This window comes from Orbicella faveolata, unplaced genomic scaffold (genome assembly GCF_042242905.1).
Source record: "Orbicella faveolata isolate gen_17 unplaced genomic scaffold, um_ofav_v1 contig_46, whole genome shotgun sequence".
NCBI lineage: Eukaryota > Metazoa > Cnidaria > Anthozoa > Scleractinia > Merulinidae > Orbicella > Orbicella faveolata.
The window spans coordinates 14,965,001-14,989,529 of NW_028301576.1; the positions used below are offsets into that span (position 1 = coordinate 14,965,001).

General features: G+C 39.7%; 2 protein-coding genes and 2 pseudogenes across 2 annotated transcripts; 1 reads left to right on the plus strand and 3 right to left on the minus strand.

Annotated features, from left to right (window-relative positions):
• Positions 1 to 4,946: 4,946 nt before the first annotated feature.
• LOC149098585 (uncharacterized) lies at positions 4,947 to 6,168 on the plus strand. Its single transcript, XM_089277168.1, has 3 exons — positions 4,947 to 5,154; positions 5,264 to 5,349; positions 5,585 to 6,168. Exons 1-3 carry the CDS (start codon positions 4,999 to 5,001, stop codon positions 6,015 to 6,017), a joined length of 675 nt encoding a protein of 224 aa, XP_089133294.1. The 5' UTR covers positions 4,947 to 4,998; the 3' UTR covers positions 6,018 to 6,168.
• A 30-nt stretch (positions 6,169 to 6,198) lies between these two features.
• Positions 6,199 to 9,226, minus strand: LOC149098586 (uncharacterized; annotated as a pseudogene).
• Positions 9,227 to 14,434: 5,208 nt separating this feature from the next.
• On the minus strand, positions 14,435 to 19,795 carry LOC149098587 (uncharacterized). The gene is made up of 3 exons (XM_089276707.1): positions 18,026 to 19,795; positions 15,196 to 15,291; positions 14,435 to 14,629 (listed from the first exon to the last, which is right to left on the minus strand). Exons 1-3 carry the CDS (start codon positions 19,793 to 19,795, stop codon positions 14,435 to 14,437), a joined length of 2,061 nt encoding a protein of 686 aa, XP_089132833.1.
• A 745-nt stretch (positions 19,796 to 20,540) lies between these two features.
• LOC149098588 (uncharacterized) lies at positions 20,541 to 23,210 on the minus strand (annotated as a pseudogene).
• Between the last annotated feature and the right edge of the window lie 1,319 nt (positions 23,211 to 24,529).

The window sequence follows — 24,529 nt, forward strand, 5'->3', positions numbered from 1 at the left end:
AAATTATCGAGTTGTGTTCGACAAACGCGTTGTTGACCCAGACACATTCTTATCATACCCTTACGGCTACAAAAAAGCTGTCTTAGACGAAGATGACATTGACATGGCCCTTCTTTTAACTCATTTCGATTAAAATGTAAACACTTTTAGTGTACAGATTATGAGAAGTTTTGATGATAATGAGAAACACTTTTAGGAAATAGGTTATGAGAAGTTGTGATGTAGCCCATTGTTCTCTATTAAAAGTCACGTAAAATTCGAATGTTGTGATTGGTTGATATGTGTCACGTGTATTGAATGGGGTCCTCTCAATTGTCAGTTCGTATATACCGCTGTGCTATACTACTGACAAGCTTGTGTAAAAGAGTAACAAAACCGAAATCGTCCTTAAATATGGCTTCCACGTGGTAAAGCAGTGCATTTTCTATGATCATAGAGGTCCTTCTTCTGAAAAAAGCAAGCTTAGAATACAAAAACACTACAAAAAGAATCTTAGCATGATTGGGAAATTTTACCCGTGAGTGCATGTTGTTGTTCAGCAACAACAGGTCATTTCGACCATGCTGCAACTCAGTATTATTTAACAACTAATCTATTCGTTTTTATTCGAAAACTTAAAGGGACACAGTCAGCTTTGGGACCGCGCGGACCCGGACACTAGTTTCCTTACTTTGAAAAGAGTTCACCTCAATGCTGAAAATATTTTTTGTTGCTCCAAAATGTTAAGAAAGCGAAAATAGATGTTCTGTACATACCTTGATCGTCAGAAGTCGATAGTCCGATGTTAACACTCGGTAGCAAGCAGTGAAACAAACATGGCTTCTCTCAACTCCAGTCTCCTATCTGTGTATCCTATTGCTCTTCCCCAGGAACCACCGTTCGGGGATGAAATATTTATGACGTCATTATTATTTTTACTATTTGTTTTGTTGTTGGACAACAACAGGATGCATGAAAGGGTTAAACCGGCTTACCGCTTTACAGTAAAAGTATTTTTTCTGTTGTACATGTAGTTTCAAGAAGCGGCGCCAGCTACTGACGGGCGTGCTAGGATTCACTGAGATAACAGAACATAAACACGTAACTTCGCTTTCAATGTTAAATTACAGCAATCATTGCACTTTAAAACAATTCGAAGATTCATTAAAAATATTTCGTACTCCGAAGCGTTCGGAGTTTACCGGTGTTCAAAAGCTTTTCCTGTCGTGTCTTTTCTTTTCGTGAGAAACAACAAGGGCGCCAGCGACTGACGAACTGAGGCTTGCGGACACGAAATAACAGCAAAACACATCATTTCGCTTGAGATTTTCAATTAATATTTAAACATCAGTTATCTTCTTTAAGTTTAAAAAGCCTTAGAAGATTCGTCATAAATATTACGTGCTCAGAAGAGAATGTTGTCTATCTGAAAGCATATTGTTTTGATCTGATTGAAATGAAATTCGATCTGTTTCTTGAACATCGTTGCCTAGCACGTGACCAAAATCTACCCTAATCTACGATCTATCAACCCGACTCAACCCAGGGATGAAAATCTTTCGAACTAATTAGCACTCAAAAACACAAGGCGATTAAGTCAGCGAAGTCCACAACAAATCAAATGAAAAGTGTGCCATTTATTCAACAATATGCTATTACAAAATGATCAAAAGTTACTAACTAATTTTCAACAATATGCTATTACAAAATGATCGAAACTTACTAACTAATTTTTATTGTGTTCTCTTACGGCAGCTTGGTCGACGAAGATATTCATCCATATCCTTTCTACATTCACGCCATGTGGATAACTCATCGCATGCAGACGAAGGAAAAAAACTACTAACAATTCTCTTAATCTCGCTAACTTTAGCAGGGTTAACTGTGTACTTTACCTCGAGCACCTGCAATGTTCCTACCTTCTAGCTCACTGGGATCGAATAACCGTTTTAACAGAAGAACTGCAAAGTTCGCTCTTGATCTGGACATATTTTTTTTATTTGGAACAGCTCTTCGTGTGGCACTTGGCAGGCAGGTATAATGGGCTCGTTTGACGTATTTTCTGGCAGGTTTGGTGACTCATCTAGAGGACTGGAAGCGGGAGGCATGGTACATGGAACTGGCTCTTGGATTGGTGGAGGGTCGGCTTGTGGTCTGTCAGCAGGAGTAACATGGATAACGGCCTGTCGGTTAGCCACTGGCACGGAAAGTAGGGAGATGATGTGATCCAGCTTCTTTGGCATTGCCTCCTGTTTTAGCAAAACCTGTACCTGTCTTCTGGCGATTGCAGTCAGCTCCTCACGTTCAGTGGACCGTGGAGTGGACACCTCGTTCCAGGATGGTTGCTCCAGATCTCGAAGGACAGACCTGATAAGGCTTGCGGTAGCGATGCTGCTGCTCGTTTATGAGTTTAGCAGTTGTTTCATGTTTGTCCAGATGTGACTAAGGCTCAATTTTTCATCGATCATTCTTCCAGTTACAGCCAAGTGTCTTGGCTGCTCTTGGCTGCTCATGAATATCAACAGTCGAGCTCTCCTAGCAAATCACGTTTTCTTCATTTTCCTGGCTGAGATTATCAGCCCTTTCATCGCGCTTCCGTGCCTTTGGAGTTGGTTAGTTTCTTGTCCTTTGAGATCCAAGGTAACCTGTCCGCCCTCACAATAATGAAAATAATAAAAGTTTTATAGCGCCATTTCCCAATGGTTCACTGGCGCTTTACAAGAAATCAAATCTATAAACAAATATCTACCATAAAAAATTAAGAAAATGTAATAACAGATAAAAGTAGCGATGTTGCTGCTCGTTGTCTCCTCAAACAGTCCCCAAGACGTGTCGAAATTAAGTAAGCTGTCATTGTTGTCAGTTACCTCGAAGGGCTGGAAAAAAAGCAAGCGAAAGGTAAACATCACAAACAATCATCTCTTTTTGTAATTTACGGGTAATTGCAAAATTAAGAACCCCACCCGTCTAAAAGCAAGATTATGTTAAGCAAACATTTTTTTCCTTGGAAAAAGCAAGCGAAATGTGAACATCACAAACTCTCTTCGAAAAACAATCACCTTTTTACGTCTCACAGACAATTAAATAATTAAGGTGTCCACACGCCTACGCATAAACAATGAAAGTTTTACTGAGAAAACCAAAAAAGTTTTTTTTTTTTGGAAAAAGCAAGCTTCACAAACTGTTTGCGTGACGCCTACGCATAAAAAATTAAATGTTAATAAATATTCACGTCTCACAGACAATTAAATAATTAAGGGCTGCACACGCCTACGCATAAACAATGAAAATTTTACTGAGAAAAGCTAAAAAGTTGTTTTTTTTGGTCGGAACGAGTTCTAAGTGAATAAAGTGAATTTCTTTTGCTGGAAAAAGCAGGCTTCACAAACAGTTTTCGTCACGCCTACGCATAAAAAAATTAAATGTTCACAAATTGACGCCTTTTCGTAAACAACCGAAAAAGTTCTCGTAAAATAGTTTTTTTCTGGCTGAATGAGAAGTGAATAAAGTGAACTTACTTGCTCCTGACGATCGGCACCCTGTGCGGGTGAGTCTGTTTCGCTTGGCATGGCGTCTGCTCCAACTCCATCTGTTTGAGCATTTGCTTCACTGGACTGAAAGAAAAAAAAACAGTCAGCCTAGTTGTAAATGTAATTTAATTAATTAGCGCGCGCTAGACATTGTGTTGCAACAACCGTTCTCGTGTTATAAGCAAAACTGATATAAAGCAATTTTTTTCTTTTGAAAAGCAAGCGCGAGGTAAACTTCGCAAACTGTTTTCGTCAAACACTCAAATTTTTTTCGTATGCTAGAGACAGTCAAACTATCTAGGGCCCCACTCGCCTACGCATAAACAACTTATTGTTTACAAACTGACGCTTGTGTTAAACCTCTTATACAAAAAACCGACTAAAGTTGGCCTAATTGTAAACGTACTTTGATTAGCATGCGCCAAAAGCTTTGTGTCGCTTAAGCTTTTGTTCTCATATCATTGATAAAACTGGTGTAGTGATGTGATTCTTTTTTTTAAACATCACAAACTGTTTTCGTCAAGCAATCTTCTACGCAAAAGAAAAAAATTAAGTGTTAACGAATTGTCGGCTTTGCGTAAACAACCGAAAAAGTTCTCGTAAAGAAGTTTTTTTCTGGCTGAATGAGAAGTGAATAAAGTAAACTTACTTGCTCCTGACGATCGGCACCCTGTGCGAGCGAGTCTGTTTCGCCTGGCATGGCGTTTGCTCCAACTCCATCTCTTTGAACATTTGTTTCACTGGACTGAAAGGGGAAAAAAAAAACAGTCAGCCTAGTTGTAAATGTAGTTTGATAAGCACGCGCTGAAAATTGTTTTTGTAACAACCGTTCTCGTGTCAATAAGTTTTTCGAATGTCAATCAAAGGCCCCAACGCTTATTACGCGTAATTAATAAACAACTTATTGTTACAAAACGACGCTCATGTGTAAACATTCTTTTTCAGAAAACCGACGGAGTTAGCCTAGTTGTAAACAAAACTGAAGTGCAAAGAGCTTTAGGAAAAAACAAGCTCGCGCAAAATAAACACCACTAACTGCCGTCGTAGAACAATCTTTTTTAGAATGTCCTAGACATCCAAACAATTACGGCTAGGCGGTCATCATTTACAATTAACAAGAAAGCTAATGAAAATGTAAACGATCACTTTCATTCTAACAATGACTACCACTTTTGAAAGGAAACAAACTGGTCAAATAACTCTTCAGTATAAAATATTGATACATGTTATACGATAAATCTACAGATTTAATATTTGAGCAACTGCAAAAAATCCTGAACAACGTGTGCAACGGAAAAGTTAATTACGCCAGGACAAATCAATTTGTTGATTCGCGTGCTATGAAAATTCAAAGTTGCTAATAGTACAGGAAGTAAAGGAGTAGGCACGACTCAACACGTAGTTGAGTCGTCAAAGCGAGACTTACATAGCCAGAAATCCCATACAGTCAGCGGCTCGAACGGCGGGCGCGTAAATTTCTGCATTCAAGATGGCGGATAAACGAAGAGGAAAGCATTCCCAAGGCTATTATCGGAGCTTAAATGCTCTCAATACGGCAGATTTCATTGAGAGTCGGTGGAAAAGGAAAAAAGGCCCTTACTTTCAAGTGGAAAGAGTTTTAAGCTGCAGGAGAAATAAAGGAAAGGTAAATAAGACGCTTGTTTGAAGCACGTAACGTCACTAATGAATTGATAACCTTGTGTACGCTTTTTACCGCACACATAAACAAGTGTTCTATGTATTTTGTCTTTAAGAATGAGTACCTAATTCGTTGGAAAGGGTACAGTTCGCTGGAGGACACGTGGGAAGTGGAGGAAAACCTTAATAAAACCGCAATAAGGTGCTTCTTTTAGCATTATTTTGTCCAGTCAAAATTAAACGTACGAACTTAATTTTTTACTACTCCTCGATCTAGTACGAAATAGTTTGGGACACGAGAAGAGAAGATAACAATTTTATGTCATCTTTCGCATTATAAGCAATTTTGTTAGTGTTTTTATTTGGTTATTGTTTCGTTTTCTACAAAAATATTGCATGTATTTTAGACAATAATGGATCCCAACTATTTTCTTTAGGGCATTTAGAATGTCCAAACCCTCAGAGGAAAGAATTAAAGAGGGATCTGATCTACTGGCAGTTGCTATTCTCCAGCATCTCAAGAGCAAACATCAGACAGCCTCAGCCACAACTGTAGTAGAAATTAGACATGATGTCTTTAATTATATTTTTAGAGGACGAGGAAGACCCAGCACAAAATCCAGTTGTACTTTGTTAGAGAAGACTGACTTTAACCGCTGTTCTTTTTTAAAAGAATGTCCCGACTGGGACTCTTACATGGACAACCTTGGAGATGGCACACAAGTCATATTTCCAATTAGAGCAAAACCTTTTGTGAGCTTGGGACCACAGACACATAAACTTGTGGAGGGGAAGCTTGTACCTAAGCCCAGATACCATCTCGAAAAAGTAAGTTTAAGTTTTAACAAGCGCTCAATTGCAGTATTGTGATTGAAACTGAGAATGTGAATGCATGCTTTTAGATGGGTTTAGGTACAAGCTAATACCCTGCTTATTAAGCGCATTAATAACCCTGCTTCTAAGAAATTATGTTGTTATGTCAAGTCAGAAAGTTACATAAAGGCTTTGAAATTGTTGTTTATATTTGTTTATATTTTGAAGATTCCTCTGTTTATGTGCATGCTTTGTAGCTGCTCAGGCTAGACTCTTTTTTTTTCTGTTTTGTTTGTTTACCCTTTCCTTTCCCTTTTCTGTTTCCTTTTCCCCCATCGTCTATATGCCTTTTTCTTTTATTTCCCAGCCTTTCATGATCTGTGCCATTTCTTGCTTGGGGTTGTTCATTCTGAACTTGTGATGTAGATGTGTCTGGCGAGTTGTTGCTTTCCATGTTGGGTATGTTTGCTTCAGGTTGTCTCTTTTTACCCGCACGCTTGACACTGATTTCTTGCTCCCAGTATTGAGAATTGTGTTTTGTGTACTTTCTGCTTGCTCTTTCTCTTTCTCTTAGAAGCCATTGTCTGTTTTCAAGTCTAAGAATATCTCCAACTGAGTCAAAGTGGTTTGATTTTCAAAGCACTACATTCCTTGCTGAGTCATTGTTTTTCTAAACTCCTTGACCAGTGAATACTTTTAGAGATTTATGTGTATGGAGGAAATAAGGGACATGAGCAAAAAGTACATGCATATATGGAGTAATTCTCTTTCTTTCATAGCCAATTCTCTTTCCTCTGAGAGAAATAAAGGTCTCCAACCAGTTTTGTGCCTTGTGCCAAAAAGTGTCAACAGATTTGTCTGAGGACCAGGAATTTATGTCTTCATACAAACTTCTGAAATCACTCCACACCTTGGATATTTCAGTGCAGGTATTTGGCTGCAGCACTTTACAGAGATTTTCTGGTAGCAAGGAGAGAATTTTCTTCTTGTCGTTTCCAAACAGACTTGTAAATTCATACTTTCCAGTGCCTTTATTGTCAGCTGGATTTCGGAGTTCCCAAACATCAAAACCCACACCATAGGATCTGATCTCACTCACGAGCTTTTTCAAATGGATGCCTTGAGGCTCTTTGGATGATTTTTCGAAATCTTCAATCTTATCCCAGTCAATGACTTCAGTGATAATGTTGTCTAGCATCACATCCATTACACGTAGCAGCAGGTGTAACTCATCTACAATGACATGGTCAAGGTCTATGTTCAAAAGTGGTTCCTTCACACAGCAGTAATCACCTTTTCCTTTCTTCACCAGCTCCTTAATTTCCAATAGTGTTCTCATCATTGGTGGTGAATTAAAGTGATGGAAATGCTTGTCTGTTTCCCACCTTTTGTCTTTATGGATTTTACACCATAGGCAGGCATATAAAGATGTAGCCCCCTTAAGTCCCATGACTGTCAGTAGAAATTTATAGTCCCCTCCTAGGAAAAACTCAAGCTTAACTTCTTGACCATCAACACTAATAGTGCCTTTGTCAATCAGAGAATTTATTTCTGAAAATGTAGTCTTGAAAGATACCTGTAGTGTTGCATACTTTTCACTACCATTGACTACTGCAATGGTATGATTTCCTTTGGCAGACATAACTTCGTCTTGTTTCTGGAGTAGTGCACAAGAGAGAAGAATGTAATTAGATTTCTGTGTCATTTTAGCTCCATCCCCACTGATTTTTATTTTTAGTGTTTCATTGCCAAAATCAAACTCTGGATTTTCCTTTTTAAAAGCTGAAATTTGCTGCAAGAGAAGTGATTCAAATGATACTTGTGCACCTTCATTTGTTCCAGGAGTAGGTGTCACATGACAAAGTTTGTCCAGATCATTTCTGCATTGTTTAATCAGATAAGATCTTGGAAGACCATTTTCAATCATGCTAAATTCGTGGTAAAATTCATCACTGACACAGAATTTATCAAGAAGATAAAGAATTTGTTCAACTTTTTCCATGTCGGAATCGTTTATGTTAGTAACAGGATTTGAACATTCGCCTCATTTTTGTGCTTTGGTTTCAACATTTACTTCGTATGTTTTCCCTGTGTCTGCCTCTTTAACTCTAAGTGATTCAACATGAAGGCCAAATGCTTGTGAAAACCACAAAGCTGTTTCAGCTCTAGTCAGGAAAGCCTTCAATGTGCGCTGTCTGTTCTTAGTCTCAGAAATTTTTTTCCATTGTAGGAAAACCCTTCATCTTTCTCAAGGCATTTGATATACTCTTGAAGTTGATTGTTGGTATTTTGAAGTTGACATAGTTCCTTACCCATTCTGTTGATAGTGTCCTTCATTTCATCAAAAAGGTTTTTTTTTTCTGCCTCCAGGTTTGCATGTGCTGCTTTCCATTCTTGTAGATCATTTTGTAGAGAAACTACCTCATCTTCAACCTCTTGAAAAGAAGCTAATTGGTCTTCATGTAAATGAAATTTCAATGTTTTCTCATCCAATTGCTCCCAGTTTCTCTTACCTTTATTTGTGCGATACAGTGATAGAACATTTGCTGCTCTTTTTGCAAACTGCTCATGGACATTTTGGCGTGTACCCATGTCATCTTTGATTACAAATGCATGTGCTGGTGTACACATATCAATTAAATCTGGAAACATTAGCTTTCTTCCATCATTGACATAGTAAAACTTGGCCTTCCCATTGCTTTTGGTATATAGAATTCCCTGGAGGCCTCTATAGTTCCAGAGGAAGTTGATATTCTCAGAGTTGTTTGTAGTTTCTAAAAGAAAATTTAAAAAAATAATCAATAAAAACAAACATACTCTCAGGCATAAATCAATCAATCAATGGACAGTATAGAAGAGAATCCTGGCTTTATACACTGTAAATAATCATATTTACTGAATATATATTTAAAAGAAAATTAAAGGTGAGTGAGATTTGAACCCACAAAAAAAGTATCCACTGAAAAAAGGAGATCCTGTTGATAATAAAGTGTATGGTAGATCACAAAATAATGAGGACAAAAATGATGTATTTTGCTCTCACATCACCTTTTTTTAGCTGGATAGACTGGCCTTCATCAGGGTCATGTTAAGGCCTCGTGAAGTACATTTTATGCAGCTGAAATGTTGGTGATGATTATATATATATTTTTTTATGTTATGTTACTTTGTATCTTTCATCTTATGGATATTCCCTTCCCCTTTCACTCTCTACCACCCCTACCTTCTTATCAAGGAATCACCAGAGAAGGTTAAGAAAATATACCAAAAAGTTTACAAGGTTGTAAATATCAAGACAAAATTACTCACCTTCTTGATGAGAGGAATTAGCATCTTGACCCGCTGCTTGAAACTTTTCTTGCTCCCTCACAAGATAATACCACTCTTTAATGGTTGAATATGCCAAAGAAATTGTTAAGGCTACCTTTCTTGTTGCTATGTTTCTTGCATATTGCAAAGATTTATCTACAATATCGATTTTCCAAGGTTGAAATGATTTATTTGGTGGTAGTTCAGACATGGCATTTATAAATATTTTATTTTCCCAAGATTTTCCCGCAATCTTCCCGCTTTTTTCCAAATCCTGCCGGTTCTCATGTTCAGCGGCTTTCCTATTGCAAGAGGGAACACCACTGACCAAGGAAACGAGGAAAAACAAAATGGCTGTCGAAGAGAACGAAAACAGACAGGAGCAGCGGCCATTCTTGCCTCAGTGTAGTGGCTCTCACTTCGTTGATGACATTTACAGAAAATAGCACTTTTTATCTTGAAATGGCACTGCCTTAGCTGCTGTTTATATGGGAGAAGATATCTTAATTGGCGAGCTTTTCATCTTATCTTTCGAATGCAATGCTGGGGAAATGTGTCGGTACGACGATCTTTGCATCAAGAGCTTAAGAAAATATGAAGGTAACCACCATTTACAGAGACTTATGGGAGAAAGGTACGCTTATTTCTGAGGTTACGTACCAGTAAAAGGCACCGACTAAAACAATTTTATCATCGCATGTTGTTCGAATAAACTGTTGTTTATACATTGTGTTTCGCATTTTTAAGCTGGGGAAAGCTGTGTTTTAGGCAACATTAGCAAAAACTGGCAAAGTTTACATTACTCTCCACACTCTCTCTATGTTCGGCCGCCATATTTAAATCCACATGTGTGCCCCCTGCGCATGCTTGGCAGCCATGCTGTATGGAATTTCTGGCTATGCGATAAGGCTTGCGGTAGCAATGTTGCTGCTCGTTGTCTCCTCAAACAGTCCCCAAGACGTGTCGAAATTAAATAAGCTGTCATTGTTGTCAGTTACTTCGAAGGGCTGGAAAGAAAGCAAGCGAAAGGTAAGCATCACAAACAATCATCTCTTTTTGCATTTCACGGGTAATTGCAAAATTAAGAACCCCACCCGTCTAAAAGCAAGATTATGTTAAGCAAACATTTTTTTCCTTGGAAAAAGCAAGCGAAATGTGAACATCACAAACTCTCTTCGAAAAACAATCACCTTTTTACGTCCCACAGACAATTAAGAGTAATTGCCACTAAAAATCAAAGAAATCGTGGCCACGGTCCAAAAGTCGATTTGCTCATGATTTGCCAGTTTGAAGGCCTAGGTAAGTAACTGACGGAAATCAAGTTAGTTTTTTGAAATATCCAATATAACGGCAGAAATTCACGAAAAACGGTTATCGCACCAAAAGCTTAGATTTCACTTCGCGATAATCCGAAATTTTACACTTTTCAGCTTCTTGCTACACAGTCGTTTACATCGCTGTGAAACGTTCTCAACTTTAAATGTATACATTGATTCTTCCTTAATCAAGAGATAGTGATCATTTTTATTTCTTGTGTTTTCTGGCCGAACTGGCCCCGATTAAGTAGACATACTTTTCTAATTAAAACAAAACTCAAAAGTTATGCAATTTCAGTGAGGAAAAACGCTGACCGGTAGTGCTTCAAATCGTCTGATATTCTAGCAAAAGACAGTTCAGTCGATGAATTTTAGGCTTACGGATTCATTTTTGTGGGATCTACCAGCAATTTTGCATGAACGCCGATCAAAAATCGAGAAAATTGCAATTCAACCCCTTTGAAATTTGCAATGTAATGCAACACGCTAAAATAGGTAAAAATCTTTTGTTGGCTTGAGACAGGACAATCAAAGCCTATTAATGTCTTTAAAGTTTGAGACGCTTTAGAAATAGTATTTAACTTAGAAATTGCCTGTAACAGCGAAAAAACACGAGTAGAACCAAACTTAATCACTCCCTAACTCTCCCTGTTTTGTGTCACGCATGATACACTTAGCCCATGCTACAATCTTGGAAATGACAATCTGTGGCGAAGGTCAAGTAATTTATGCAGCTTCGGGATAAGTGACGGAGTGTTTGAAGCGTTCAAAGTATTTCCCCACCAGTTGCTCTCAGATTCCCTTTGCGCTTAGATAACTCCTCCCAGAAGCAATTCAAATCTGCATGAGCAAGGATATTCGGGACGGCTAAAACGCACTGTTCAGCTTTCTCAAATAACAACGCGTACCAGAGCTTTACACTGCAGTCCGCGGTGCTACTATGCAACGAGTACGTGACGGAATTGGCAGATGTGTCAAATCTGTGGAAGATGATGGAGCTTTCTCCAGAACTCAACCTTCAATCGCTTTTTCAAATTATGCGATATTCAGCTATCAGTTTGCTTTCCTTTGAAGCTTCGTCCGGTACAAAAAGCCTACCTTTGCATTCAGCTCATTGATCGGGGTGGAAAAAGAGACGTCAGTGTCAGTTTCATGATCAACTTGCAGGGCGAGAAAGGAAGAGAAAAGAGTTGAATTGCATTGTCAACGCTGGGGTGGGGATGAGAAAAAACTCCTGATAAAAATTGCCTTGTTTACAAACCAAATTTGTGACGCCACGGTTGGTTTTCATTGCTATCTAGCACTGAAGCATGAAGCATTTTTGTAGCCAATGACATGTCGGTATCTTTAACCTACGTTGTGGTTTACACTTCTGAAAAAGTCAGTGCTACCTACCCTTTATCATACTTTATCATGTAGTCTTGTGGATCGTTTTATATCACCAACTACTGCCTCATTCAGTTGACGAGCCTTTCTTCGACCCTGGTTTAACAAGCTTTTCAGTTCAAATAAGTTAACAAGAAATAATTCGAAAACACAAGTATCCTGTAAGATGTTGGATGTTGCAACAAGGTGGCCAAACGTAATTAAGCAAATTGCGTGTGTGCAACATTGGTGATATTCTTGCGCGCGTCAATTTTTTTTTTCCTTGCTTCTAGTCCAGTTCTGGCCCTTTCTCTGTCACGAAACGTCAGGAGAGAGCCGAGAGCGAGGGACCCTCCCTCTCGACGTTGCGTGACAAGGAGAGGGCCAGAACAGGACTACCTTGCTTCTGGCTAGTCATTGAGAGTGTGACCATTAAAACTACGGAAATTATTTATTTATTTATTATTCCTAAAGTATTTGCTTACCTCGACTTCCTTCAATGATGAAAACTTTTAGCACAAGGACTGGCGTGTTGCTTTTTATCTGGTCAGACTGATTTTAAAGTATAAGCCGACAGGTGCAAGTCAAGGCGGGATATGCGTTGTTATCATTGAGGAGAGGTTCTGGTTCTCTGTTCATCAAAGATTTCAGTCGTCAATGGCGCGCCTGAGCCCACAGGGAAGAACTGTTCTGAATCTTCTAGTAAATTCACGGACTTGAATAAATTTCCATTTGCCGTGTGTGTAATTTCCACAGATCCTTGAGTGACATGAATCAACTTCTGGACCTGTACCTAATCAGGAGCCGGTCATGGGCTCCTGACCTAATCAATGAGATTGTCGACTCCAAGAAGTTTCTCGGTTTCTCGAAACGCACACATTCGCCAGAAATATTCTTCACGTATGTCTCAATGCGATAAAATCTGAAGGACTGTTAGTGGATTTTGATATCCTTGTTACACTGTATGAGCGGTATGACCGTAACTGCGTGCCGGCACAAATTCCACCGTATTGAAGAACGAACTCGCGCGGGGCGTCTCTAACTCATCCAGCTTACTCCGATTCTTCTTTGATAAGTGCGTTGTTTGCTTGGTTATCGATACGACATTAACTTTTCGCGGGAATAGATAGCCTCCTACTGGCTAGCGACGGCATAAAGCTTGTAATCCCTAACATCGTTCCAATATGTATATACTATTGAGACCTTTTTTACTTCGTTCGGCGGGTTAACTGGGCAATCTTCTCTTATTAATGCATGATTTCGCACATCAACAACAAAGATCTTGTTATTAAAATTTCACTCATTTTGAACGGTGAAAAAATGGTTTCAAATTTGTTTCCCTTGAAAAATCGCTCGAGCGTGACACTGGGCAGCGAAAAGATGGAGAGTGCGATTTAAAAGTTTGGTGTTTCTTTTTTTTTTTAACTCTTGTCGGCGATTTTTTAAGTTAAATACTACTTTTAAAGCTTTTCAAATGTAAAAGACATTAATAGGCTTTAATTGTCCTGTCTCAGGCCAACAAAAATGGTCTTACCTATTTTAGCGTGTTGCGTTACATTGCAAATTTCAAAGGGGCTGAATTGCAATTTTCTCGATTTTTGATCGGCGTTCATGCAAAATTGCTAGTAGATCCCACAAAAATGAAACTGTAGGCCTACAATTCATTGACTGAACTGTCTTTTGCTAGAATATCAGACAATTAGAAGCACTACCGGTCAGCTTTTTCCTCACTGAATTTGCATAACTTTTGAGTTTTGTTTTAATTAGAAAAGTATGTCTACTTAATCGGGGCTCAGTTGGGCCAGAAAACACAAGAAATAAAAATGATCACTATGTCTTGATTAAGGAGGAATCAATGTACACATCTAAAGTTGAGAACGTTTCACAGCGATGTAAACGACTGTGCAGCAAGAAGCTGAAAAGTGTAAAATTTCGGATTATCGCGAAGTGAAATCTGAGCTTTCGGTGCGATAACCGTTTTTCGTGAATTTCTGCCGTTATATTGGATATTTCAAAAAACTAACTTGATTTCCTCCAGTTACTTACCTAGGCCTTCAAACTGGCAAAGTATGAGCAAAATCGATTTTTCGACCGTGGCCACATTTCTAGAATTTTCTTTGATTTTTACTGACATTTACTCTTAAATAATTAAGGTGTCCACACGCCTACGCATAAACAATGAAAGTTTTACTGAGAAAACCGAAAAAGTTTTTTTCTTTTTTTTTGGAAAAAGCAAGCTTCACAAACTGTTTGCGTGACGCCTACGCATAAAAAATTAAATGTTAACAAATATTCACGTCTCACAGACAATTAAATAATTAAGGGCTGCACACGCCTACGCATAAACAATGAAAATTTTACTGAGAAAAGCTAAGAAGTTTTTTTTTTTTTGGTCGGAACGAGTTCTAAGTGAATAAAGTGAATTTCTTTTGCTGGAAAAAGCAGGCTTCACAAACAGTTTTCGTCACGCCTACGCATAAAAAATTAAATGTTAACAAATTGACGCCTTTGCGTAAACAACCGAAAAAGTTCTCGTAAAATAGTTTTTTCTGGCTGAATGAGAAGTGAATAAAGTGAACTTAGTTGCTCCTGACGATCGGCACCCTGTGCGAGCGAGTCTGTTTCGCTTGGCATGGCGTTTGCTCCAACTCCATCTCTTTGAACATTTGCTTCACTGGACTGAAAGAAAAAAAACAGTCAGCCTAGTTGTAAATGTAATTTAATTAATGAGCGCGCGCTAAACATTGTGTTGCAACAACCGTTCTCGTGTTATAAGCAAAACTGATATAAAGCAATTTTTTTCTTTTGAAAAAGCAAGCGCGAGGTAAACTTCGCAAACTGTTTTCGTCAAACACTCAAATTTTTTTCGTATGCTAGAGACAGTCAAACTATCTAGGACCCCACTCGCCTACACATAAACAACTTATTGTTGACAAACTGACGCTTGTGTTAAACCTCTTATACAAAAAACCGACTAAAGTTGGCCTAATTGTAAACGTACTTTGATTAGCATGCGCCAAAAGCTTTGTGTCGCTTAAGCTTTTGTTCTCATATCATTGATAAAACTGGTGTAGTGATATGATTCTTTTTTTTAAACATCACAAACTGTTTTCGTCAAGCAATCTTCTACGCAAAAGAAAAAAATTAAGTGTTAACGAATTGTCGGCTTTGCGTAAACAACCGAAAAAGTTCTCGTAAAGTAGCTTTTTTTCTGGCTGAATGAGAAGTGAATAAAGTAAACTTACTTGCTCCTGACGATCGGCACCCTGTGCGAGCGAGTCTGTTTCACCTGGCATGGCGTTTGCTCCAACTCCATCTCTTTGAACATTTGTTTCACTGGACTGAAAGGAAAAAAAAAACAGTCAGCCTAGTTGTAAATGTAGTTTGATAAGCACGCGCTGAAAATTGTTTTTGTAACAACCGTTCTCGTGTCAATAAGTTTTTCGAATGTCAATCAAAGGCCCCAACGCTTATTACGCATAATTAATAAACAACTTATTGTTACAAAACGACGCTCATGTGTAAACATTCTTTTTCAGAAAACCGACGGAGTTAGCCTAGTTGTAAACAAAACTGAAGTGCAAAGAGCTTTAGGAAAAAACAAGCTCGCGCAAAATAAGCACCACTAACTGTCGTCGTAGGACAATCTTTTTTAGAATGTCCTAGACATTCAAACAATTACGGCTAGGCGGTCATCATTTACAATTAACAAGAAAACTAATGAAAATGTAAACGATCACTTTCATTCTAACAATGACTACCACTTTTGAAAGGAAACAAACTAGTCAAATAACTCTACAGTATAAAATGTTGATACATGTTATACGATTTATTAAATCCATTTTGAAATCACTGGTTATCCTTGCAATCTGATTGGCTCTCAATGATGCGATTTATTCACGAATCGCACTATTTTTTGCTCTAAATCGCATCTTTTTCTCAGCCATTGAGAATGGGACAGTTAAATAAAACAACAAATCAGATTTCAATATTAGTTTAAAGTAAACAATAAAATTTCAAGAAAATGAAAGGTAAAAAGCCATTGTGTGGAGAATTTAGCAACTAGTATTGCCAAAACTTTGTTGTTATTGTGTTTTTTTTCCAAAAAACTTGACGAATGTAATTAATTGCAGTTTCTAAATGACGATTATCAGCTCCTTCAGGCTGAACACCTACTTTAATGGAAGTTTCCAACTTTCAGTGTCCATTTTGACGAATATTTTGGCGATTTTTCTTCAACATCTGCTCAAAATCCGTAGGATACCGAGTCCAGTAAAACAAAAACAAACGAAAACCACACAACAACAAATTCAGGGCCATCTCAAGAAGGTAGATGTTTCCAGGTTTCTGGTAGTTTCAAACGAAGCAACAAAAGAGCTCAACTCTGTCGCTGTGAATAAACATAGTCAAAAACGCCCCGCTCCACAAAACAGTGAATGAATGAACGTCTTACGAAGCTGGTGTTAGTCCCGCCATCTTGGAAATATCTTGAAACAAATGGCGCCGCAAGAACTTGGCAAGGTCCTGAGTATTGAGTCCTTCGCCGAGGTCACAAAAAGAAACGGAGGTGATAACGAGCTGGACTCCCTTAAAATCATGCCATTAAACGGTATGAAAGAAAAAAAACGTACCATCCACTGGACATCGTGCACTCCAGGGAGTTTCACAACTCAAAAGAAATCCATCGCAGAATTACGCAGGATGCACCTTCAAATTCCTTCTCCAAAGACAATGAAAAGTCTCAGCCTCAACCACAGAAGAAAGAAAGAGCTTCCATCATTGATTCAGGCGACGAGAATTGAACTTTTATACCTGAAGCAGACTATTTTCGTTCTGACTTCAAAACCGCTTGTTTCCTTGTCATGCTCGGATGAGTTTTCGTCACATGACATCGTTTTGCATACTAAATGAGACGTAAAGGCGTTTCCGGTTCCGCTTTTTTTTAACAAATCGGCTACTGGAACAATACACCAAAAGTCCAAAAATTAAGGCGATAAAATTGTGCGATTTCAAAATGGATCTAATAAAGTGGCAATTGAACTGAGTGGAGTGCAATTTTGGTCTGAAATCATACTTGTGATTTCAAATCGATCTCGCGCTGCGCGCTCGTTCGATTTTGAAATCACGCGTATGATTTCAGACCAAATTGCACTCCACTCAGTTCAATTACCATTATAAATCTACAGATTTAATATTTGAGCAACTGCAAAAAATCCTGAACAACGCGTGCAACAGAAAAGTTAATTACGCCAGGACAGATCAATTTGTTGATTCGCGTGCGATGAAAATTCAAAGTTGCTAATAGTACAGGAAGTAAAGGAGTAGGCACGACTCGACACGTAGTCGAGTCGTCAAAGCGAGACTTAGTACAAAAGTGCCTTGAAGGTGATGTGGAGGGGGGTAGTAAAATGTCGTCAAGTCGTGTCGAGTCGTTACGAGTCGGGACGACTCGACTTTTGGAATAGTTTTAATAAACTTCGAGATTGTATTTTGAATGATTTCCGTTTAATTTGAAATTTGTCCCTATTTACAACATATAACTTCGTAAAATCGCTATCTCGTGTTCTCGTCTTCGCTTCGCAAAAGGACTAATCAAAGTCTAATGTACAATTGATTATATTTATGTGATATCACGTGCTATATCAAGCTGTGTCGTATCTGTACAAACAAAAGAGTTCGTGAATGTTCTTTACACTCCCCTAGTTATTTCGTGAAAGCGAATAACTAACTTATTTACACAACGTTAAGTTCTCTTCGTCTTGATTCTCCAGTAACTGCAGCGGTGCGCCTTGGTCTTGCACTCTGATTAGCTGTTTGTACTTCATTCGATACTGTAGCTTCAGGCTGCACCTTGACTTCGATGGGCACCAAATGCTGTACGACTCTTCTCAAACGAGATGGACGACCTGAATCACTAACAGATTTCACCACAGCCGCACGAACATTCCCATCTCTTCCTGGAATCAGTTCTTCGACCTTTCCTAGTTTCCAAAAAGCTCTACTCGTAGCATCGTTTTTCAGCAAGACGATGTCTCCAATGGAAATACTTCATTTTTTGCTCCCCTTAGGTCGAACTTGAGATCGTTCTTTCAACTCGAGTAGGTATTCTCGACGCCACTGATTGGTCAGTTGTTGAAGAACATGTTTATGATGACGGAATTTCTTCGTGAGCGATTGATTGGTACTGATTACTTCATAGTGAGAAGCGTTCGGAGTTGATGTAATTCGTCGACTGTAAATCAAATGGGAAGGTGTTAAAGGGTAAGAGATGGACTCCTCGTCATCGTACACGTACGTTAGGGGTCTGGAATTGATGACTGCCTCGATCTCCACTAAGACAGTATCCAACTCGTCAAAACGGAGTGTAGACCTCCCTAGGATCTTCTTTAAGGGTTTCTTGATGCTTCTCACAAGCCTTTCCCAGAATCCTCCCCACCACGGGACCTTTTCGACAATAAAATTCCACGTAATCTGCTTGTTCGCAAGGTATCGCCAAACTTCTTCTGCTCGTGTTATCTTTCGTATATCTTGAGACGAAGATCTGAACGTCTTGGCGTTGTCAGAAGTGATGGTGGCAGGCAATCCCCTTTGACTGGTGAACTTTCGGAAGGCAAGTAAAAACGATTCAACACTAAGTCCTCGTGTTAGTTCTAAATGTACAGCTCGGGTGGAGGCACACGTGAAGAGGCACACATAGACCTTCTGTGATTCTTTACATTCTTCCTTTGAATTTTTCGTTTCGACGTACAACGGTCCAGCGAAGTCGAGCCCTATATGCGTAAAGGGCGGATCCTCTGACACTCGATTACTAGGCAGGTCATCAGGAGGTAAAGGACCGTATGGTGACCCTTCGTGTTTGAGACAAATAACGCAATTTCGAATGAACCCTTTCACCGCTTCTCGTCCACGCAGTACCCAATAGCGTTCTCGTAATGTCGTTAAAGTGTCCCTGATACCACTGTGTTTCGCAGACTCGTGTGAATGCTTGATTAGTAAACGGGTGAATTCGTGCTTGGCTGGCAGTAGAATGGGATTCTTCGTGTTTACAGGCAACGGTGCATTGTTAAGTCTCCCCTTACACTTGATAACTTCTTCGTCCAAAAACAATCCAAACTGCGTGACGTACGTTGTAGGGGTACAACTGCGCTCTTTAATCAGAAGAAATGCGATTTCCTTGGAAAAGGCTGACCGTTGAACTGTAAGGATCCAGAGTCGTTCGGCTTCGTTTACATCTGTTGCGTTTAATCGCATGTGTTCTCTCCGAGTACCCTCTTTGTTAATGACTGAATTCTTGAATGACTCAGCGGCCTTGATAACGAGGGCGGTAACACGAAGTAATTTTGTCAGGTCGTGAAATCGATTAATGTCGATTATCTGATCAATCTTCTTCTCTGGCATATTGACTGAGATACTCACAAGTGAGTGCACAGTGGTTGACAGCGATTTGACCACTTCATTGAGCGCTAATTCATCTTCGGACTGGGTCGTTTGATGCTCGGGCCATTCGGATTCGGGAAGGTACAAGAATTCGGGTCCTTTCCACCATGTTTCGCACGTTGCAAGGGTTTTAGCTGTCAAACCACGCGAGGGCAAATCAGCAGGATTTGAATGACCGGGACAATGTCGCCATGAATTCTTTGAAGTTAGGCTGCGGATTTCGTCGACTCGGTGTTGCACGTACTGTTTCCAAACCCTTTGATTTTTGATCCAGCACAAAGTTGTCATCGAGTCAGTCCAATACACGGTTTTGTGATTTCCTCCAATCGATGCCTTGAACTTGTCGACTAGCCGTGCAAGAGATAGAGCGCCTAACAGTTCTAAACGCGGAATGGATTGCTTTGTCATGGGTGCCACTTTGGATTTGGAGGCCGCTAACCTCACGTGAATACGACCATCTTCGTAGCAAGACCTCAAGTAAACAACTGCGGCGTAGGCGTGTTCGGAGGCGTCGCCGAAGGCGTGTATTTGAACATCCGCAGGCGTCGCAACAAAATAGCATCGCGGGATACGCACGGTTTAGAAACATCTGATTTCGTCCAGCAAGGATTTCCACCTTTCAAGAAGCTTTCCATGAAGCGGTTCGTCCCAGTTCACCTTGTCCTCGCAAAGTTCTTGAAATAGAATCTTCAATCCTATCGTGAAAGGCGTTAAGAATCCCATCGGATCAAAGATCTTCGTTGTGACCTTTAAAACGGACCTCTTGTTGAGCGGAAGTGACATCGCGTACGTGTGTAAACTGGAAAAATCGAAGAAAAGTTCGTCGCTGAGAGTATTCCACTTTAACCCCAGAACTTTAATGACAGTGTCATCCTTCGTAGAAGGACTGTCCAATCCAGTAGTCGTTTTAGCGAAAGACTGATCACTGTGACATCCGACTGCGATTTGCTCGGCGTAATTGAATCTTCTCGAGGCCTTTCAGAATTTGAAATCTCAGACATCACTTTAGGCGAGTTAGAGTTCCACTTTCTCAGATTGAATCCTCCGTCTGCTATGATTCTCTTCGATTTGTGATAAATTTCCAGGGTCTTCTCATCGTTTCCAGCTCCAGAAAGCAGATTATCGACGTAAAATGATTTTTCGAGAAGCGCTGTCATTTCCGGTTCACTTTGTACAAGGACAAGTGGTGAGCTATTGTTGCTCCAAGTATCGAAGGCGATGGTCGTAATCCAAACAAAAGCCGGTTGAATCGAAATTGCGCTATTTTGGGTCTGTCTTGCTCTGGGTTATCAAACCACAGGAAGCGTAGCATGTTTCGGTCTTCTTCTTTAATGCTCACCATCAGAAAGGCCTTTTCGATGTCTGCAGTAAGACCCACAAGGTTGTTTCGAAATCTTGCTAGCATGTCAAATATGTGCGGAATGTAATTATCGCCGGTCTCTAAACAGTCGTTTAGTGACAGTTCTTCTTTGGACGATTTTGCTGACCCGTCGTATACTATACGTACTTTAGTTGTTTCGCATTCCTTTCTGATAACTGCATGGTGTGGCGAATAATAAGCTCGGCTCTTGTCACTGGTTGTTTCTTCTTCAGGTACCCTTTCAACGATTCCGGCCTGTTCTTGTTCTCGAATGATCTTGTCGTAATCGCTCAGTAAATTCGGTTCGTTCCTTAGTTGATGATGCAGGGATCGTAGCCTAGACACACACATACCATAATTGTTTGAGTTCGGCGCACAGTCTTCTTTCCAGGGCAATCTTGCCTCGTAACGCCGACCATTGAAGGAGATATCGGTTTGCTTTGCGATATCGGGTACTTGTCGTTCGAACTTGGAGTCGTCTAGAATTCCAGTACTCTCGGACTCCCAGAATTTCTTCAAACTCTCAACCAATTCGTCATCTTGTCCTCCAAACATCGAATTGCATTCACCGGAAATAATCAAATTGGAAGCAACAACATTGCTAGATGATAGATCGTATGTTGGTCCAGACAACAGCCATCCAAATTTGCTGTCCACTGCGGTTGGACCATGTTCGCCTTTAATGGAATCCCCAGTTACAAAGTCCCAGTAGTAATCGGAACCAATCAAGACATCAATAGATTCGGTGCTGTCGAAGTCGTCTGCAAAATCGAGGCCCTCTAAATGGACATAGTCAGCCACATTGATTTTGCTTGGCAGAGGAGAACAAATAACTGGGTAGTTCAATGCAAAGAGTTCCAATTCCTCGTGACTTCGTGTTTGTAGACATAGCTTTACCACAGTGCACTTCTGTTTCCGGTAATTTGCGTCCCCGAAGGTGTTGATGCGAAGATTTTCTGACTTGACAGGCTTTAAATTAAGGCGAGAAGACACACTCGATGAAACATACGATCGTTGACTTCCATTGTCGAAGAGTACGCGCACTGGAATTGAATTGGAGCCGTTGACCGCCATACAACTTGCTGTTTGAAGCAACACAGTTCCCTTGGTCATAGAATTCGCAGTTGTAGTCGTGGTTACTGTTGTACTTTCGTTTTGCGAGTCCTTCAAGTTTTCGTATTCGGGTTTCTTTGATCTTCCGCAGGCGTGTCAATTCTTGCGCAAATCGATTGATGATGTTTTCCATCGCAGTTTCGGCATTTCTTTGTTTTAAAGCAGTTATTTGCTCCATGACCAGTTTTGAGGCAAATAAAACAGCGATTATTCTTCTGGAGAATTTCTTTTCGATCCTTCGATAGTCGAACTTTCGTGCAGGAGGCTGAGTAATGCTCCCCATTGCAATAAACGCAGCGAAATTGAAATTCTTTGCCTTGCATGGAAACCAGAGTATTTGCAGTTGGGGGTAACTTTCCCAAACCAGGGGTGTGTTTTCGTCCTTGAAATTCTTGAGCTTTGATCGCTTCACTCGCTTCTCTCGCATCGATTTCCCCTTTGATGGTTTCTAACAATTCACTGATTTTCCAAACATCAGTGGTCGATTTTCGCGCGATTTCAAGCCTTATTTCGTTTGGTAACTTGGACATGATAATCGGGATTAATAAACTGCCATACTCCTGTGCCGTAACTCCGAGTGAAGATAATCCTCGCACATGTACGCTCAATTTGTCATACAGAAACCGAAGCGGACGATGGTCGATCACTTGAGCAGGGTTGTATCTTTAAGATCTCGTCCATGTGCGCAGAAATTATCTGTTGCGGCCTGCCATATCGTTGCTCGAGAATTTCCACGGCTGAATCGTAATTGGAGCTTGATAAAGTAAGGCCTTGAATGGCTCGACTTGCGGCTCCTTCCAAAAGTGATTTTAGGTAATTAAACTTGTCGATTTTTGAGATATTTTCGTTGTCGTGAACTACAGACTTGTATGATGCCCAAAATCCTGTCCAGGTCGTTACGTCACCACGAAATTTAGGCAGTATTAGTTTCGCCTTGACTTGATTCATAGGTTGCTGTGGTACGCCTAGGGGAAGCGCTTGCATTAATCCGGCGAGTGGATTACTCGTTTCTTGCGTAGTCCCATCGTTCTGTTGAGAAATATCGTTTATTCTCTTCTGGCACGTGATAATTTTCTCCACATACCTTTCCGATTCTTCTATTTCTTGTGGAATTTCCTCTACGCTACACAAAGATAGAATTTCCTGATCTATGTCTCCAAGAGCCTTGAGCTTCGTTTCCAACAATCGATGTATAACTTCCAGTTGTTTAACTTGCTCGCTAGCTGCAAGTGTTTTATCCTCCACAAGGTCGTTAACCTTTGTCGCATTTTTCGTTACAATGGAACGGTGAGTTCCTCGTATTGCTCGCAATCGTGTCAACCTCTCTTTCTTTTCTTCGGTAGTCGTCATAATCGATGTTTGACTTCACTCGTCAAGGAGCTCGTCGCCCCACGTTGGGCGCCATTTACTAAACTTCGAGATTGTATTTTGAATGATTTCCGTTTAATTTGAAATTTGTCCCTATTTACAACATATAACTTCGTAAAATCGCTATCTCGTGTTCTCGTCTTCGCTTCGCAAGAGGACTAATCAAAGTCTAATGTACAATTGATTATATTTATGTGATATCACGTGCTATATCAAGCTGTGTCGTATCTGTACAAACAAAACAAGTTCTTACGCAACAAAAGAGTTCGTGAATGTTCTTTACAATAGTAGAGTCGACAGAGTGAGACTAAGAATAAAAGTGCCTTGAAGGCGATGTGGAGGGGGTTAGTTGCAACCCTCAGAGGTGATAGGTATGCTTCTGAAAGTTGGTCTTCTCTTAAATCAAATTCTTGACCAAGCTTATCCCATTTCCTAGGTTTTTCATATTTGAATTTTATCAGATGATAGTAGTAGTTTTTACATCAACAATTTTCCAAGTCAATGACAGTCTTGAAGTTATGTATATTAACACGTAATTTCGATGGGACAGACTGTCTCAGGCCAGTCCAAACCAAAAAATTTGAATTTGTCAAACCTTGCTCTTTCATTGCTCAAAATGACTGAGTGTTTGTCATGTCATGAAGCAGGTCCTTTGTGATAATTACACCCGTATCAAAGTAATGTCTGTAGAAAACAGTTTTGCCCGCGATCAGAATTTCTTTATTATTCCATAATATGTATTCGCAACCCCTATCGGGGTCAACAGTTTCTCTTAATGCAGCCCACCAAGATAGGAGCTCATGGTAAAAGGTTGGCAAGATATTTGTTTGCTTTACGTCATAATTGCATTCAAGGAAGAATAGCCCTCCCTTGTTGCTTAAAAAATAATTAAGATAATTGCTTCCAAAAACCATAACACTCTACAATGATCCACTATTCGTTTCAACCAACTTATCTTAATGCTCGTACAATGGTTTCATAGTCAATCATTTTAAGACCACCAGAGTCGTAAGGCGCGCACGTTGAGCGTCGGGTGACTTTATCTTTATCATTCCACAGAAAATTAAACACCAAAGACTTAAATTCTGTTAAAACCGTGGCTGGCGTACTCAATAAAGAGCTAGGATAAATCATTTTGGGGAGAAGAATTGCTTTAATAATGTTTACTTTGCCATGAATGGATAGACCTCTTGACTTCCAAAGATTTATTAAATTTGCGATTTTCTTCAATCTTTGTTTAAAGTTTTTCTCAACAAGTATCTTTCCATCATATGTAATGAAGATGCCCAAAAATTTAACAC

Bases quoted from the DNA above. Each gene is read 5' to 3' on its own strand.
- LOC149098585 (XM_089277168.1), top strand. From the start codon at position 4,999: ATGGCGGATAAACGAAGAGGAAAGCATTCCCAAGGCTATTATCGGAGC. The intron at 5,155-5,263 runs GTAAATAAGACG...TTTGTCTTTAAG, and splicing joins GCAGGAGAAATAAAGGAAAG to AATGAGTACCTAATTCGTTG. The intron at 5,350-5,584 runs GTGCTTCTTTTA...TATTTTCTTTAG, and splicing joins CTTAATAAAACCGCAATAAG to GGCATTTAGAATGTCCAAAC.
- LOC149098587 (XM_089276707.1), bottom strand. From the start codon at position 19,795: ATGACAAAGCAATCCATTCCGCGTTTAGAACTGTTAGGCGCTCTATCT. The intron at 15,292-18,025 runs GTTCGACCTAAG...TTTTCCTTTCAG, and splicing joins AGTTGAAAGAACGATCTCAA to TCCAGTGAAACAAATGTTCA. The intron at 14,630-15,195 runs GTAAGTTTACTT...TTTTTCTTTCAG, and splicing joins GTGCCGATCGTCAGGAGCAA to TCCAGTGAAGCAAATGTTCA.